Raw genomic sequence first — 18,547 nt, forward strand, 5'->3', positions numbered from 1 at the left:
CTGTGTTCTCAAGAGTGCTGCTCCAGCAGGTGGAATTGGATCTATGCCGGAGTACAGCTGTAACTTTTTCTTAATCTTTCTACCCAATCTGTGGGGGATTCTTTTTTGCCTTATTGATCTCCAGAGGCTTTGTTTATTTTCTGTCCTCTGGGGACCGCTTCCTTTCCAGCGAACGCCGTGGCCAGAGCCCGCTTCTGCAGGCTGCGTGCGCCGGGGCAGAGGCACTTGAGAGACCTCAGCTCATCATGGAGTGCAAGCGCTGAGCCAGCGCTGGCAAGGAGCCCACACCTTGCATGTCACAGAAACTCTTTCCTTTATTGACAAGACGGTGTTATACATTGAGAATGACTCAAAATCCAAGTGTCCAGATTACAGATTTATTCAATTAGGCAAGTAGAATATGAGCAAAGTTACAGAGCTGGACGACAGGGGAGTCACCGCTCCGCCAACTGCCCTGGCAAGTCTCTCAATCAGCCTATATTTATACTGTGTTGTCTGCGTTGTTCTGCCCTGCAAATTACATAAATCCATCCTTTCTGTGCATGTTCCTTCTTTTGGGTTAGGGTCTTCCTTCCCTTCTGGTGGTCGTTGAGGATGAAGTAAGCAGTCCTCCTCAGGTGTCCTCTGGTTAACCCGTCTCCAAATATGGACTTCCTTTGGCTGGTTAATGTCCCGAATCCCACTTCTCAAAATTAAAGCTTAGTCCTTGGAACATGACTGATTAATGTCCGAGTCCATATGTGGCATGTTCTCTCTTAGCTCAACATTAAGGATGTACCTAAAGCTTAGTCCTTGGAATTTTTAGCAATTAGCTAGCTTACTCTTTGCACATTACCATCTATAGCATGAGCTCTGCAGTTAGGCATATTTCCTGATTTACAACAGCTGCACCTACACTACCGTTTGCAGCTAGGCATACTTAACACTACTAAAATGTTTCTTTATTAAACAATTACAATTACCTATTACAACGGGAAGGGGAGCCTGAGGGTCGGTTACAGTCTGCGGAGGGGAGGTGGAGGGGGTGGGGGACGTGGGGGACGTGGAGGAGGTGGAAGGGGTTTGGAGGTCGGGTCGCGGGAGGCAGGGGGCGAGAGCGGCGGGAACTCAGCCGATCTCGGCCGTGCTGGTGGGGTCCGATCGGCATCGGGGTCCGGCGGCTGCCGGAGGGCACTCTGAGGCTGCTCGTCCGGCTGCGCGGTCGGCAGGAGCGGGCTGCGGAAGGACGGAGAATTCGGGGGCTGCGGTGCGGGCGCAGAGTGCAGCTGCGGTGCCTGCCTTTGGCTCGGGCTGCCGGGCTGGTCGCGGCTTCTCAGCTGGTCCTGCTCTGCTGCTGTCGCAGCTTTCGCTTCCCTGTGGAGAGAGGAGAGCCTTGAAGTCCTCAGCCGCTGCTGCTGGAGCTCTCAGGACGGGCGCTAAGTCCCCGCTCCGCAGCGGCCACGCTCCAGTCGCTGGCTCGGAGCAGCCACGGAAGGCGGCAGCGTGGGCAAAGGGCAGCAGCTTACTTTTGTGTCTTCCTGCGGCGCATCAGCACCAGGTAGCACACCAGGAGGGTGGCAGGCACGGCGACCATGATGGAAGCCATGGCGACCATGCAGTCGTGCAGCACCTGTTGGGGACACTCTGTCCTGTGGGGCGTCTTGTCACTGCCCGCATCTGCCGTCCTCTCGTCGGCCAGACCTGGAGGGGCAATGGCAACGTTAAGTCTGTCCTGTGCACCAGCGGGAAGCTCCCAGCACGCTGACGCTGGCTCTGGCCAGCAAGTCCCTTGCCCCCCTCGCCAGTGCTGGTGCCTGCGAGCACAGTCCCAGCCCTTGGCACAGGTTGTCCCAGCCCAAGGAAACTCAGAAGGCCCGAAGGAGAGGACAGGGGGGAGCGCAGCTGCTTGACCTGCTGCTCCTTCCAGGGACAGGGATGAAAACCCTCCCTGCGGCACCGAGTGCCACCCCTCCTTCTCTTCTCTCTCCCTGGCCCAGTTCCCACAGCCTGAGAGGAGGGAGCCAGGCTAGCTCAGGAGCCACTTGAGCACTGCTCTCGCCTTCTCCCTCTTCTCCAGCACGGCCATTGCTTTTCAGCTCAGCTCATGGAGCTTAGAGTCGGCATCGACCCCTTGGCCTCTTTGTCCCTCTGTGCAGGCTACAGCGTGGCCACACCTGTGTCTGCATCCTGCCTCTGCCAAGGCTCGCAGCTAAGGCACAGTGAAGTGGAAGCCTTCCCCATCGGCAAGATGGCATCTCCAGGGGGCAATACAGCTCAGCCACATCCAGGAGGCTGACAACAGCAGAGTGCAGGACACTCACCTCGTCCTCTCTGCAGCTCCTCCAGTAGTTCCTTGAGCCTTTCAAGCGGTATGGAAGGCTCTGTGGACACATGCTCCGTGGGCTCTGTCTCCACCCCAAGATCCAGCTCATCAGGTGCAGAAGTGGGGAGTCCTCCAGCCTCATCTAGAAGCAAGCACAGACGAGAAACGTTTCATGGCATGTTGGGATCCACTTGTGCCTGGGTGACCTGTGGGCACTGGAAGGGGCTCAGGCAGCAAGGTGGGAACAGCAGGAACGCAGGGTGCAGAGCTCAGGACCTGCTCACTGCTGCCTTTGCCAACAGCTCAGGAGCCTAATGAGTGAGGGATTTCAGACTGGAGGCAGGCGCAGGATGCTCTCCGGTAGGCAGCTTCCCGCCTGGAGCCTGCTTTGACGCCTCAGAGGAGCCCAGGGCTCACAAGTGCCTTTCCTTTTGCATGCCGAGGGATGCTCCAGCTGACTCGGGACAGCAGTTACCTGATGTGCCGCTGGCCAATGCTCCTCTGGCAGGGGTTGGCAGCAAAGCGCTGGGTCCTTCCAGAAGCCTCTGACGCTGCGCAGCCTCTCGCTCCCTCTCTGAAGCAAGCAAGCAGGGCAGGGGGTGAGATGGCAGCCTTCTGCATCAGGGAGATGGCATCTCCAGGAGGCAGTACAGCTCGGGCACCCTGCTGCTGACAGCAACAGCAGAGCGCAGGACACTCACCTGCTTGCCAGTGCACTCTCTGCAGCAGCTTCCTGAGCGCTTTCTCAGCCTTTATGGAAGGCTTCCCTGCCTCAGCTGGGGGAGCTGCTCCCGGGGGCCCTAAAGGGAAGGGATTCGGCTGAGTTCCACAGGAATTAAGATAGGGAAAACCAATGCTTGGCCTGTGAGGTCAGCAGAGACTCACCCCTGACAAGCCAACCGGGCTGCAGTGGACGCCGGTCCTGGCTGGGCTCCAGAAGCTTCGTCTGCGAGGGCACATCTGGAAGTACACCCCCAGAGAAGATTCCCTCAGCTGTGGGCACCTGCCTGGGCAGGACTGACTGGCAGAAGCCATCAGGGCTCAGGCAGACAGAGGCCACCGTGGGCAGGTCTGCCCTCACGCCTGCTGAGGTAGCCAGTGCCAGGTGACCCTGGGGCTTGGAGCTGGCAGCTCTCCAAGGAGGGGAAAGCCATGACCTACCCATGCCATCTGCCAGAGCCTCAGTCCTGGAGTCCATCTGGGAAGCTGGAGAGCCTTGAGCTACGGGCACGTCTGCAGAGAAGCACAGGGGAGAAGAGCCCCCATGGCACAGCTGCAGGCACCTCTGCAGAGGGCCCCAGCCCTGAGCGCCAGGCAGAGCCCTGTCAAGGAGAGGGGCACCAGAAGTTACCTGCGTGATGCTCCAAGGGCTGCCACTTGTCAGCAAGACCCAGCTGCAGAGCTGGGTAAGTGCTGCCACCTCCATCCTCACCTAGGAGCAAGCACAGTAGAGAACTGGGTCATGGCTTGGTGGGATCCACTGCTGCCCGAGTGGCCTGCGGGCACTGGAAGGGGCTCAGGCAGCAAGTGGGAGCAGGGAGAGTGGAGGTTGCTGAAGCTACAGAAGGGCCTGGGGAGCTCAGGCCCCCAGAGCAAAGCCTGGCTGAAGCACTGAAGGGAAAAGCATCAGCCCTCGGGGAGAAGAGCCTGCTGGCCAGCAGGGGCTGCACCAGCACTGCCCACTCACCCCATCGTCCTGCTCGCAGTGGAGCTCCACCCACAGGCTGGACTTGCAGGGCCCGGAGGAGGAGGAAGAAGAGGAAGAGGTGGCTAGTAAGGGCCATGGTCCTCTGCTCTCAGACCACGAGTCTGCCGCTGAGCAACTGCCACGACTGTGGCTTGCTGCTGCTCCTGCTGCAGTGGAGACCGAGGCCTGAGGGGCTGCTGTTTGTAGCAAGCAAGGCTTTGTGACGTCAGAGGGCAGGCTGTGACCTCACTGCCAGGCCCAGTGGCATGGTAACAGCTCTTGGGGTGCTCGTGGAGAGCTCCTGGAGCACAGCCTGCAAATCTTCCCTCCTGGAGAGGGGAAGATGTCTCTCTGGGCAGCTGGATGCAGGATGCTCTCCTGTAGGCAGCTCCCAGCCTGGAGCCCAGCTTTGACACTTTAGGGGAGCCCAGGGCTCACAAGCTCCTTTCTCTGTCTCTTGACAGTACCATTCTGTTACAGGTACACCTGTGACACAGTCCTTCCCAGGGGACTCTGCATGTTCCACTCCCCAGTGGGACCACCTCCTGCTCAGGGGCAGTGGAGACTCCCATCCCTCTCTGCTTTCACTTCTGCACCGTCTATTGCTCTGCTCAGCCTCATTATTACGTTGCTTCCATCTGCGTTTTGCTCTACTTTCCCCTCTCCCCTGTCCGTCGAGGAGGGGGAGTGATAGAGTGGCATGTTGGTAGGTGCCCGTGGCAGGAGTGCAGCCCTGCCAGCTGTCCCACCCTGCCTCCCTGATGCAGATGCAGGCCTGCTGAGCACACGCAGCTCTCTGCTCGCTGCACTTCCTTCTGCAGGCTGCGTGCGCCGGGGCAGAGGCACTTGAGAGACCTCAGCTCATCATGGAGTGCAAGCGCTGAGCCAGCGCTGGCAAGGAGCCCACACCTTGCATGTCACGGAAACTCTTTCCTTTATTGACAAGAGGGGAAGGGGAGCCTGAGGGTCGGTTACTGTCTGCGGAGGGGAGGTGGAGGGGGTTTGGAGGTCGGGTCGCGGGAGGCAGGGGGCGAGAGCGGCGGGAGCTCAGCCGATCTCGGCCGTGCTGGTGGGGTCCGATCGGCATAGGGGTTTGGAGGCAGGCTGGGCCGCGGCGGCTGCCGGAGGGCACTCTGAGGCTGCTCGTCCGGCTGCGCGGTCGGCAGGAGCGGGCTGCGGAAGGACGGAGCACTCGGGGGCTGCGGTGCGGGCGCAGAGCGCAGCTGCGGTGCCTGCCTTTGGCTCGGGCTGCCGGGCTGGTCGCGGCTTCTCAGCTGGTCCTGCGCTGCTGCTGCCGCAGCTTTCGCTTCCCTGTGGAGAGAGGAGAGCCTTGAAGTCCTCAGCCGCTGCTGCTGGAGCTCTCAGGACGGGCGCTAAGTCCCCGCTCCGCAGCGGCCACGCTCCAGGCGCTGGCTCGGAGCAGCCACGGAAGGCGGCAGCGTGGGCAAAGGGCAGCAGCTTACTTTCGTGTCTTCCTGCGGCGCATCAGCACCAGGTAGCACACCAGGAGGGTTACAGACACGGCGACCATGATGGAAGCCGTGGCAACCATGCAGTCGTGCAGCACCTGTTGGGGACACTCTGTCCTGTGGGGCGTCTTGTCACTGCCCGCATCTGCCGTCCTCTCGTCGGCCAGATCTGGAGGGGCAATGGCAACGTTAAGTCTGTCCTGTGCACCAGCGGGAAGCTCCCAGCACGCTGACGCTGGCTCTGGCCAGCAAGTCCCTTGCCCCCCTCGCCAGTGCTGGTGCCTGCGAGCACAGTCCCAGCCCTTGGCACAGGTTGTCCCAGCAGGGCACAAGTGAGCAGAGGCTGTCCCTGTGCCTTCCTTCCTGAGCCCCAGCCCTCAGCTACTGATAGACATTGCTCAGCTCCCCTCTCAGCCTTCTCCTCTGCAGACTGAACAGCCCCTGGGCTCTCCGCTGCTCCTCATCAGGCAGTGCTCCAGGCTCTTTAGCATCCTTGCAGCCCTGCCTTGGACAATCTTCAGTAGATCCTCGTGCCTCTTGAACTGTGGCACCCAGAACTGGATGCAGTAGTCCGGGTGGGACCTCCTGAGCAGTTAATGCATTCTCTAAACAAAATAACAAACCCCAAACTTCTAGTACTCTTCCTTTTGACATGTGTTTCTGTACAACCCAACAGTGCAGATTCCAAGGCTTAGCTGAAGAGTAAATAGTGTACACTAGGTTACTGTTGTTGTGTTAGGAGGAGGGGCTGAGGGAGCTGGGGGTGTGTAGGTGGAGGAGGCTGAGGGAGACCTCCTTGATCTCTACAACTCCCTGCAGGGAGGTTGGAGCAAGGAGAGGGCAGCCTCTCTTCCTTGGTGCCAAGGGACAGGAGCAGAGGAGATGGTTCCAAGCTGCCCCAGGGGAGGTTCAGGCTGGAGGCTACAAAATATTTCTTCCCAGAGAGAGTTCTGAGACACTGGAATGTTCTGCCAGGGCAGTGCTGCAGTCTCCATCTCTGGAGGTGTTCAAGCTGTGTCTGTGGAGCTGATGCTTAGGGACATGGTTTAGTGCTGGCTGGATGAGCTTGGAAGGGCTCTTCTGTGATTCTGTGTTGTAGGCTCCTAAAGACACTCTTAATCACCAAATTGGAACATGTGGACTTGAGGGATTGACCACTTCCTGGATAGAAATTGTCTGGGTGGCTGGACATTAAGAAGAAATTCTTCACCACAAAGATGTTGAGACACTGGCAGAGGTTGCCTAGGGAGGTGGTAGAATCCTCACCCCTGGAGGTTTTCAAGGCCAGGTTGGATGTGACTGTGGGCAACCTGATCTAGTTTAAAGCACGTGGCAGGGGGGCTGGAATTAGATGATCCTTGAAATCCCCTCAAAACCTGACAATTCTGTGATCTGTGACACTGGCTCCATTGGACATGGAGGAAGCTTCTGGCATCTTCTCACTGAAGCTACCTGAGTAACTTCCCCCTCCGACAGACTCAACAGCCATCACAACTGCAGAAGGCAGTTATTTGAGGGGCACAGATTCTTGCTAGCCTGATGCAAAAAAAACTAGCCAGAGTGAAGAATTAGTTGGATTTCAGTGCCCTCCAGGGAAACACATTTAACTGTAACCAAGCCAATAAATACTATCCTCACACAAACACAAATTGAGTGAAGATTGTCAATTAACCAGGCAAACTGTGTCTTGAAGAACCTAAACAAAGAGCAACTAAGTCAAGCCCACTGCAATGTCCTCATCAGGCTCCATAAGTAAATGAATAGGATAATTAATTGTGCTTTATCTACAGCCTTGGTTAAGAATTATCCCTAATTGCCTTATGCAGTACCTATAGAGCTGTCTGTGCTACTGATGGAACAGAGCCATTTCTTACCAACCTTCCTCTTTCTCTATGGTCAGCAGATGACACACTACAATGAGATGCCCACAGGAGTTGTGGACACCTCATTCCTGTGGCTCTGGGCAACCTGATCTAGTGGTGTCTCTGCCTGCAGCAGGATTGGAACTGGATTATCCTTGAGGTCCCTTCCAATCCTGACTATTCTGTGATTCTTTGGAAGTGTTTAAGTCCAGGCTGAATGAGGCTTTTAGCAATCTGGTATGGTGGTGTCTCTGCCCTTGGCAGGGGGGTTGGAACTGGATGATCTAAAAGATCCCATCCAACTCAAGCCATTCTATGATATAGAAAACTGAACACAACACTCAAAGTGTAGCCTCACCAGAGCAAAGTCCAAGGGGACAATCAGCTCCCTGCTCCTGCTGGACACAACACTTATGATTCCAGCCAGGATGCCAGTGGCTTTCTTTGCCATCTGGGCACACTGCTGGCTCACGTTCAGTTGCTTGCCTATTACAACCCCCAGATCCCTTTCTCTCCAGCCACACTGCCTCAAGCCTGTAATGTTGCTTAGGGTTGCTGTGACCCAAGCACAAAAGTCAGCATTTGGCCTTGTTGAAGCTGAGCCCATTAACATTAGCCATGGATCCAATCTACCCAAGTCCCTCTGTAGAGCCTCTCTACCCTCACGATGATCATCAAGCCACCTAATCTGGTGCCATCTGCAAACTCATTGCTGACACAGTGTCTGCATCAAGGTCACCAATAAAGATGCTGCAGAGACGCTGAGCTCTGAGGAACACCAGCTGGCCACCAGCTGGATTTAACTCCTCTGACCGCCACCCTTTGGTCCAGCAGTGCTTTATGCAGCAGAGATACGCTCGTCCGAGCCATGAGCACAAGAACTCTGTGGGTAACAGCGTCAAAGGCTTTTCCCAAGTCAGGCAGACTGCAAGTAACTACCGCGGCGGGCGAGCGGGGATGACACAAAGAGAAGGCGAGAGCGGGGCCAGGCAGGATGGCAGCTGTCTGTGGCCCTCTCTCTCTATGGCGGCTTTTCTCTCTCAGACGCACGCCACAGCAGGCAACGGCTCCTAACGGCCGGCTGCGAGGCAGGGGCGGGCAGGCAACGGCTCCTAACGGCCGGCTGCCAGGCGGGCAGGCAGGGGCGGGCAGGCAACGGCTCCTAACGGCCGGCTGCGAGGCAGGGGCGGGCAGGCAACGGCTCCTCACGGCCGGCTGCCAGGCGGGCAGGCAGGGGCGGGCAGGCAACGGCTCCTAACGGCCGGCTGCGAGGCAGGGGCGGGCAGGCAGGAGCGCAGGCAGCGGCTCCTCACGGCCGGCTGCCAGGCGGGCAGGCAACGGCTCCTCACGGCCGGCTGCCAGGCAGGTGGGCAGGCAGGCAGGGGCTCAGGCAGCGGCTCCTCACGGCTGGCAGTAACCGCCTCCTCTCCCAGCAGCCAGCTCTTAAAGCCGGTCTCTAAGCAGCCTCTCAGCAGTCTCCTGTAGCCTCACGCCTTGCCGCCAAGTAGCCGCCATTGTGCCCTGACCGACGAGCGCAGCGCGCCCAAAGCCATCTCCAGGCCTCTCAAACCTGGCCCTGTCCCCAGGGCTCTCTGCCTCCCTTTGCCGCCAGGCAGTGCCCGGGCTCCTCAGGGCGGAGGTCGCAGCCCCAGGGGGCCGAGTGCCGAACTGCCGCATACCGAGCGGTTAACCCAGCGATCCTGAGCCGCAAGGGCGTCTCCGGTCCCGCACAGCCCTCCAGACTATCGCACCACAGAACGCGGGGCTGTTAGAATCACCGAGAGGCAGGGTCGGATGAGACATTCATCTCGTCCAGCCCTCCTGCTAGAGGAGGATCACCCAGGAACACATTGCCCGGGGAGGGTGGTTCAGAAAGCCTTCGGGGATGGAGACTCCACACCCTCTCTGGGCAGCCTGCCTCGGGGCTCTGCCACCCTCAGAGCGAAGGTTGTTTTCTTTAGGTTATGTGTTGCAGCTGCATCCAAACTGAAATCCAGCTCAAAACTGTCACTGGAGAACTCCAAGTACTAGACACTTGAGATTCAGAAGTAGGACAAATGGCACTCAGAAGGTCCTCACTGGTGCACCTGTACTGCACAGCATCAGAAACAAGAACATTCCTGACAACTGAGTTCCACCTTCACATGGCACTTTGGAGTGATCTGTAGATCACTGTCACGAGGCTCTAGACTGAGGGATTTATCCTTTCAAAATGCCCACAGTAACCCAAACTGCTGGCAAAAACACTGCAACCTCACCAGTGAAGGACAAAACCCACCCAAACCAGCCTGAGATTCTGCTGTGCTTTGACAGTCAAGGTGCAGTGTCAAGTGTTGAACCCACCTTTATAGATAGCTTACACTTGGGAACGATTGCAGCACAATGTGTGGTCAAATGGCAGCTTGGGTGTGAGCAGAACTTGTCCTCTTGAGGTCAGGGGACCAAAGGTGTGAAGCCAAGTCTACAAACCCACCCTCCTCCACAGCTGCCGTGTAGCTGCAAAGTTAATGAGCCGGCTTGAAGAATAGGGAATCTCAGGCATATCCCCTAGGCTAACTCAGTGCTTCTCAGAACGTCTCACAGATTCACAGTATCCCAGTATTATCAGGGTTGGAAGAGACCTCACAGATCATCAAGTCCAACCCTTTAGCACAGAGCTCGAGGCCAGACCATGGCACCAAGTGCCACGTCCAGTCCTGCCTTGAACAGCTCCAGGGACGGCGACTCCACCACCTCCCCGGGCAGCCCATTCCAGTGTCCAATGACTCTCTCAGGGAAGAACTTTCTCCTCACCTCCAGCCTAAATTTCCCCTGGCACAGCCTGAGGCTGTGTCCTCTTGTTCTGGTGCTGGCCACCTGAGAGAAGAGAGCAACCTCCTCCTGGCTACAGCCTCCCCTCAGGTAGTTGTAGACAGCAATAAGGTCTCCCCTGAGCCTCCTCTTCTCCAGGCTAACCAATCCCAGCTCCCTCAGCCTCTCCTCGTAGGGCTTCTGCTCGAGGCCTCTCCCCAGCCTCATTCCTGGCATTTTTACAGTCCCACAAGGGAGCAGAAAGAAGCAGCTAAACAGACAGGAGCTCAGCCAGCACCCAAGGGTGATATCAAAGTGATCATCAGTGCCCTATCCTGCCTAGCCAGGGGACTACCAGGCTCCCCAGCCTTTAATACCATGCACCCAACATGCACCATGGAGACTCACCAGTGATGATGCAAGGAGAATCCCCCTCTGCCCAGTTGGGCAAGCTTATGGCTTCTGCCTTTCCTGGGGCCCATTATAAAGGGGAGTGGGCAGAGAGGGTAAAGTGGACACACTTGGGGTGGGAGGAGACTCAACAGAGCCCAGGTGCTCTGGGTTGGAGGAAAAAAGGAGAAAATGCACTGTGGGAAAGAGGAGGTGGTGCTGGAAGGATGGAGATGAAAAGAGGAAGATGGGGGGGAGGGGGAAGGAAAGAGATGGAGAGGAAAGGAGTGAGATTAAAAAAAACAACAACATAATCAAAATGAAAATTGGACTGTAAAACAGAAAATCAAAAGGTGGTGCTGCTCTGGCAGGGGGGTTGGACTGGATGATCTTCTGAGGTCTCTTCCAGTCCTTAAGACTCTGTGATTCTGTGAAACTTCTCCTGTCAGATTCTCCCCTCAAGTCCTTTGTTTTCCACAACATGAGCAACAACCCTGTGGATCTGTACAGTTTAGGGGCTGATCTGTTGGAGAGCAGCTCGGGAGAAAGGGAGCTGAGAGTCCTGGTGGACAAGAAGATGCCCATGAGCCAGCAATATGCCCTTGCAGCCAAGAAGGACAAAGGCATCCTGGGGTGCATCAAGGAGAGTGTGGCCAGAAAATTGAGGGTGGTTCTCTTTCCCCTCTGCCCTTGGTGAGACCACATCTGGAGTAGTGTGTCCAGTTCACAGGCTCAGAGGATGTCAGGGGTTGGAGGGGACCCAAAGAGATCGTTGAGTCCAACCCCCGCTGCCACAGCAGGACCACACAATCTAGCTCAGGTCACACAGGAACACATCCAGACAGGCCTGGAAAGGCTCCAGAGAAGGAGACTCCACAACCTCTCTGGGCAGCCTGTGCCAGTGCTCTGGGACCCTTACAGTCAAGAAGTTCCCCCTTGTATTGAGCTGGAACCTCCTCAGTGATCTCCAGAGGTCTATGATCCTGCCTGGGTTGAAAACATGATCAGTTATTTTACTGTAGCAGCTACTAACTGCACTCAGATGTTATCAGCTCTTTGTAAAGAAGCTTGTGAGAGGAAAAGAGGAGCTACAGACTACAACAAGCTAGCACCAAGGGTAGACCATTCACATAGCTGCTCAACAGCAAACAAGTGGGACCTGTACCAGGAGTAAAGCTTTGAACATTCCTTCCACTGGCTCAAACCTTAATGGATATTGATGAAAGGGTTTTTTTTCAGAGCCTGGAGAGAAATAGAGTCTGATTTCTGGAAGCTGAGAAACTTCCTTGGAGGTGTTCAAAAAACATGTAGACATATGGCATTTTGGGACATGGCAACCAAGCTGGTGAAGGGTCTGGAAAACAGGGCTGGTGAGGAGCTGCTAAGGGAACTAGGAGTGTATAGCGTGGAGAAAAGGAGGCTGAGGGAAGGCCTCATTGCTCTCTACAGCTCCCTGAAAGGAGGTTGGAGTGAGGTGGGGCTTGGTCTCTCCTCCCTAGTATCAGGTGATAGAATGAGAGGAAATGGCCTGAAATTGTACCAGGGGAGGTTAATGTTGGAGATCTGGAAAAATTTCTTTGCTGCAAGAGTGGCCAGGGATTGGAAGAGGCTGCTCAGGGAGGTGGTGGAGTCCCCATCTCTGGAGGTGCTCAAGAAGCATATGGACATCACACTTTGGGATATGGTTTCCTGTGCATGGTGATAGGGGTTGGACAGTTGGACTCACTAATCTTAAAGGTCTTCTCCAACCAAAATTCTACAGTTCTATGGTTATTGGCTTGGTGATCTTAGAGGTCTTTCCCAGCCTTAATAACTCTATAATTCTATGCAAAAGGTTTGTAAACTCTCCTCAAAACTTTCTTCTCTTATGGGAACTTTGACATTTCCCAACATCACTCTTTGGTCACATTGGCATTGAAGCGATCCTGGAAGGAACATAACAATTAATACCATTTGAATCTCTCTTCCAAACCTTCTGAGAGCAGTCAGTGCAAGAAAATCGGCGTATTAAATATAAGGACAAATAATTGCAGGTGCAACTAAACATGATTAATGATCAGACAACAGCCTCCACATGAAAGGAATATTAAACAGCTCTGCACTCTTCTCAGAGCCAGGATCATTAACACGTTGCCATGTTTAGAATCATAGAATGATTTAGGTTGGAAGGGACCTCAAAGCTCAGCCAGTTCCAACTGCCCACCATAGGCAGGGACACCTCCCACTAGAACAGATCACTCAAGGTCTCACCCAACCTGGCCCTGAACACCTCCAGGGAGGGAGCAGCCACAGCCTCCCTGGGCAACCTCTGCCAGTGTCTCACCACCCTCACCACAAAGAACTTCTTCCTAACAGCCACTTTCAATCTCCCCTCTGACACTTTAAACACATTCTTCCTCATCCTCTCATGACAAGACCTTGTCAATAGTCCCTCCCCAGCCCTCCTGTAGCCCCCTTCAGATACTGGAAGGCCAATGCAAAGTCTCCTGGAAGCCTTCTCTTCTCCAGGCTGCAGAGCCACAACTCTCTCAGCCTGTCCTCATATCAGAGCTGCTGAAGCCCTCTCAGCATCTTGGTGGCCTCCTCTGGACTGGCGCCAACAGTTCCATGTCCTCCTTGTGTTGGGGGCTGCAGAACTGCACACAGTACTCCAGGTGGTGTCTCAGGAGAGGAGAGCAAAGGGGCAGAATCCCCTCCCCTGCCCTGCTGGCCATGCTGCTTTTGCTGCAGCCCAGCGCAGGGTTGCTGTCTGGGATGTATGCGCTCTGTTTGTCCGCAGAAAGCTTAAAGCAAGAGGACAGAGGATCTTCAGAGGAACCAAGCACTACTTAAACTCTGTATTGTGAAAGGATTATAAAATATCTATAATTATAATCATATATATATATATATAAAATAGCCAATCATAGAATTGTCAGGGTTGGGAAAGACCTCAAGGATCATCCAGTTCCAACCCCCCTGCCATGGGCAGGGACACCTCACACTAGATCAGCTTGCCCAGAGCCACATCCAGTGTGGCCTTGAAAACATCCAGGGATCAGGCTTCCACCACATCCCTGAGCAACCTGTGCCAGTCTCTCACCCCTCTTATAATGAAGAACTTCTTTCTAAGGTCTAATCTAAATCTCCCCTCCTCTAGGGTGGATCCATGAGTACGTATGGGTAGAATTCTGCACTTGTTCAAATCTTGGCTGTTTGTAAACTCCACTGGTTAATAAAACCTATGCTGCAACATGATAGGAAGAGCCTAAGACTCTGAGAGGCAGCTTTCATCTGAACTTTAATAGACTAGACAATTTCCTTTATGGAAATAAAAGATCTGGCAGAGTTCTGTTGGAAATTATTTTGTAGATAATGGCATGTGCTGCCTCCAGGACTGAAGGCAGTGTTGGAAGCTTGTTATTTTCAGGCTTGAACTATCTACCTGCTCATCTGGTAGTAAAGTTTTCCTTCATAACATGATGCAAGGATCAAACTTTTCTGGGGGGAAAAAAAAAGTAAAGGAAAAATGATGACAACTTGTAAAGTTTGATTTTTTTTCCCCTCCCTTTGTTTATATACTAAAAGACCTTGAAAAATACATAAAATACAACCAAAGTATTGATACATAAATTATTGCTGTCTCTAGCTTGAGAGGCATTCACTATCAGACAGATATTTTGTGTCATTTCAGAAGGCTGTTCTAGTAGAGTCTTCAGACTGTTCACTATCTGCTCAGTCCCAACAGATACCCAGCACCAGTGCCATGGACTTGATGATCTTAATGACCTTTGGCAGCCAAAATGATTCTATTATAGGTTGGACTGGATGATCTTGGAGGTCTCTTCCAATCTGATTGTTCTATGATTCTATGCTTGTGCATTATTAAATATATAGCTTGCTTATACATTTAATCTCTATCATTTCTATTGTTTCCCATATAATGTTTAATTATTCATATTAAGTATGTATTTAGGTAGATATTACATTATCAACTTATGTTAGAGAAAAAATGAAGTCCTTCAATAGATATGGATTATGTATAAAAACAGGGAAGGAAGGAAGGAAGGAAGGAAGGAAGGAAGGAAGGAAGGAAGGAAGGAAGGAAGGAAGGAAGGAAGGAAGGAAGGAAGGAAGGAAGGAAGGAAGAAAGAAAGAAAGAAAGAAAGAAAGAAAGAAAGAAAGAAAGAAAGAAAGAAAGAAAGAAAGAGAAAGAAAGAAAGAGAGAAAGAAAGAAAGAAAGAAAGAAAGAAAGAGAAAGAAAGAAAGAGAGAAAGAAAGAAAGAAAGAAAGAAAGAAAGAAAGAGAAAGAAAGAAAGAGAAAGAGAGAAAGAGAGAAAGAGAGAAAGAGAGAAAGAAAGAAAGAAAGAAGAAAGAAAGAAAGAAAGAAAGAAAGAAAGAAAGAAAGAAAGAAAGAAAGAAAGAAAGAGAAAGAAACAGAGATAGCAGAGAGAAAAACTGAGAGCAAGAGAGGAGGAAGGGAGAAAGAAAGAGAGAAAGAGGAAAGAGGAAAGAGAGAGAAAGAAACAGCAGAGAGAAAAACTGAAGAGGAAGAGAGAAGGAAGAGAGAAAGAAAGAGAGAAAGGAAAGAGAGAGAAAGAGGAAGAGAGGAAGAGAGGAAGGAAGGAAGGAAGGAAGGAAGGAAGGAAGGAAGGAAGGAAGGAAGGAAGGAAGGAAGGAAGGAAGGAAGGAAGGAAGGAAGGAAGGAAGGAAGGAAGGAAGGAAGGAAGGAAGGGGAGAGGATGAGGGAGGGAAGGGAAAGGAGGGAAGGGAGGTAAGGGGGAGGTGAAAGGGAAGGAAAGGGAAGGGGAAGGGAAAGGGAGACTTTACCGCTGTTCTAGTAATGTTGTGAGACAGGATGGCACGGGTGTAACAACACGTTGAGTCAGGAAAGGCAAACCTGGTCTTACAAAATACAGGAGTGGAAATAATGTCGCTAAAGGAATGAAACACGCTAAGGAAGGACCCATGCCTAAAAATCACCTTGTTTCCTATGACAGAAACATCCATAAGAAGCCCAATAGTGTTTTGGCAACAGTTTTATGCTTTTTTCCCCCCTAAGTTTTACGGCTTTGTTCATAGAGGACAGCTTATTCTGGTCAAAAGTGTCACCTAATCATAAGCATAATGGAAACAAGGTAAAGGATTAGCCACCAGGAGAGAAGATGTGCGTTTACAACCCGTAACAATTATGTTGATAGATGGTAGGCATAACAAACAGCCACAGGAGGGAGGGAGAGACAAATAATTACTCTAATGGAGAGGGAGATCGTGTGATTAACATCAAAAGCTACCCACAGGGATCTATCTGTACTAAGAATGACACACACAACAGCTATATGTCACACTTGCCTTCTGGGAAGGTGAGAGAGGGAGAACAATCAATGTTTACGATGTTCCAGAGGGACCAGGACAAGCTGGTGAGGTGGCCCAGGTGAACTTCATAAGGTTCAACAAGAGCAAGTGCAGGGTTCTGCACCGGGACCAGAACAATCCTCACTGTCAATATAGACTGGGGAAGGAGGTGATGGAAAGCAGCCTTGAGGAAAGGGATTTGGGGATGCTGATGGAGAAGCTGGACATGAGCAGGCAGTGTGAGCTTGCCACACAGAGGGCAATGGCAGCCTGGGCTGCATCCAAGGTAGCATGGCCAGAGATGGAGATAAGGGATCTTGCCCCTCTGCTCTACTGTGCTGAGACCTCATCTGCACTGCTGCATCCAGGTCTGGAGCCCTCAGTACAGGAAGGACATGGACCTGATGGAGAAGGTCCAGAGGAGGCCACAGAAGTGATCAGGGGGTTGGAGCAGCATTGCTAGGAGGACAGGCTGAGAGAGCTGGAGGGGTTCAGTCTGGCCCCAGGGGGGGGGGGGGGGGTTGGAACTGGATGAGCTCTAAGCTCCCTCCCAAGCCAAGCCAGTCTATGAATCTATGATTCTGTAAATCACTGCTACCTAGAAAAATGCAGAGTGGATGGCTTTAAAATTATTTTTACTGTATTCTATACTGATATAAACCCACCAGGAATTAATAGTGTTTATTGGGTTTGGGCTGAGACAGAGTTAATCCTCAGAGCACCTCTCTAGTGCTCTGCTTCGCACTGCTCTGGCTGAGTGTGGATCATTAGGCAGTGTTTCGACGACTCCTCGAGTCAGCGCTGTGGGAGGGACACTGACTGCTGCTGCTGAGGCCCTTGCGCTGAGTGCTCAGCCAAGGAGGCAGAGCCCAGACCCTCAGCTGCAAAGAGGTCCCAGCCATTCAAGAGCAGCACCCAAGCCACAGGATCAGAGAATCACAGCTTGGGTTGGAAGGGACCTTTCAAACACCACCTGGCCCCGCTCTGTCCCCTAGATCAGGTTGCCCAAAGCCACATCCAGCTCGCCTTGAACACTTCAGGCACGAGGCATCCACAGATTCTCCAGGCAACCTGTTCCAGCCTCCCCAGCCTCGTGGTGAAAGACACATTGCTTATGTCTGCTCTCCACCAGAGCCACTGTGCCTGCCCTGTGAGGGGAGGCCCCCCCCTAAGTACAGAAGGGCTGCGAGGAGGAGTCCTTAGAGCCTTCTGCCGGCCAAACAATCCCAGTAGTGGCAGCATATGGAGGGGCTGGGGCTGGAGCTGCCTGGGAGCTAGTGGGCACAGAAACAGCTCCTCCTGGCACTCTCCAAGAGAGACTCTCCTGCACCCAGCAGGCAACTGCTGCCACATGGAGCAGAGATGACACCGATAACATGAGAGGCTTGACTTAGGGAGCCCCAGCTGCCCGCAGTCTTAGGGGTCACCACAGACTGGGCAGAAGGCAGAGATCTGGGGATGTGACCAGAGAAGATGGAGGTGACACGTGCTGAGGAGGCTCCCCCACGCCTTAAACTGAAAAGTGACCTGCCCTGTTCACCCACGGGTGCTGCCGCAGCGTGGGAGCACACGGCAGGTGGAAGGCTGCTGTGTGGAGTGCCACACAAGGGGTGACAGGAGGTGCTGGAGAAGGGAATCGAGTCAGTTGGCAGAGGTGGAAGCCTGTCCCAGGACAGCTGCCACACGGAGCCTCTGTCCGTCACCGCGGTCTTGAGGCTCCTTCGAGGCGTCTGTAGCAGACCTCGTTGGCTTCCTCTCAGGGGTCCTGCAGTGTGCGGCAAACTCCCGGAGCGGCATCACCCCATCTGCCGGTGCCTTCACTCTTCAGCAGGGGCCTCACCCCACCCTGGGCAGAGCTTGACATTCCGGCTGCTGCTGCTGCACACAAGGAGCAGCTCCAGCAGCTCGCCTCGCTGGGCTGCCTTGGCTAAGGCAGTTGGTAGGTGTCCGTGGCAGGAGTGCAGCCCTGCCAGCTGTCCCACCCTGCCTCCCTGATGCAGATGCAGGCCTGCTGAGCACAGGCAGCTCTCTGCTCACTGCACTTCCTTCTGCAGGCTGCGTGCGCCGGGGCAGAGGCACTTGAGAGACCTCAGCTCATCATGGAGTGCAAGCGCTGAGCCAGCGCTGGCAAGGAGCCCACACCTTGCATGTCACAGAAACTCTTTCCTTTATTGACAAGAGGGGAAGGGGAGCCTGAGGGTCGGTTACTGTCTGCGGAGGGGAGGTGGAGGGGGTGGGGGAGGTGGAGGGGGTGGAGGAGGTGGAAGGGGTTTGGAGGTCGGGTCGCGGGAGGCAGGGGGCGAGAGCGGCGGGAACTCAGCCGATCTCGGCCGTGCTGGTGGGGTCCGATCGGCATAGGGGTTTGGAGGCAGGCTGGGCCGCGGCGGCTGCCGGAGGGCACTCTGAGGCTGCTCGTCCGGCTGCGCGGTCGGCAGGAGCGGGCTGCGGAAGGACGGAGCACTCGGGGGCTGCGGTGCGGGCGCAGAGCGCAGCTGCGGTGCCTGCCTTTGGCTGCGGCTGCCGGGCTGGTCGCGGCTTCTCAGCTGGTCCTGCGCTGCTGCTGCCGCAGCTTTCGCTTCCCTGTGGAGAGAGGAGAGCCTTGAAGTCCTCAGCCGCTGCTGCTGGAGCTCTCAGGACGGGCGCTAAGTCCCCGCTCCGCAGCAGGCCACGCTCCAGGCGCTGGCTCGGAGCAGCCACGGAAGGCGGCAGCGTG

At 54.3% G+C, this 18,547-nt stretch overlaps 1 protein-coding gene across 1 annotated transcript; it reads right to left on the bottom strand.

Annotated features, from left to right (window-relative positions):
- Positions 1-4,906: 4,906 nt before the first annotated feature.
- Positions 4,907-17,631, bottom strand: LOC135186256 (proline-rich protein 2-like). The gene is made up of 4 exons (XM_064164171.1): positions 17,538-17,631; positions 10,519-10,581; positions 5,453-5,627; positions 4,907-5,300 (listed from the first exon to the last, which is right to left on the bottom strand). Exons 1-4 carry the CDS (start codon positions 17,629-17,631, stop codon positions 4,961-4,963), a joined length of 672 nt encoding a protein of 223 aa, XP_064020241.1. The 3' UTR covers positions 4,907-4,960.
- Positions 17,632-18,547: the final 916 nt, after the last annotated feature.

This window comes from Pogoniulus pusillus, chromosome 1 (genome assembly GCF_015220805.1).
Source record: "Pogoniulus pusillus isolate bPogPus1 chromosome 1, bPogPus1.pri, whole genome shotgun sequence".
Classification (NCBI taxonomy): domain Eukaryota; kingdom Metazoa; phylum Chordata; class Aves; order Piciformes; family Lybiidae; genus Pogoniulus; species Pogoniulus pusillus.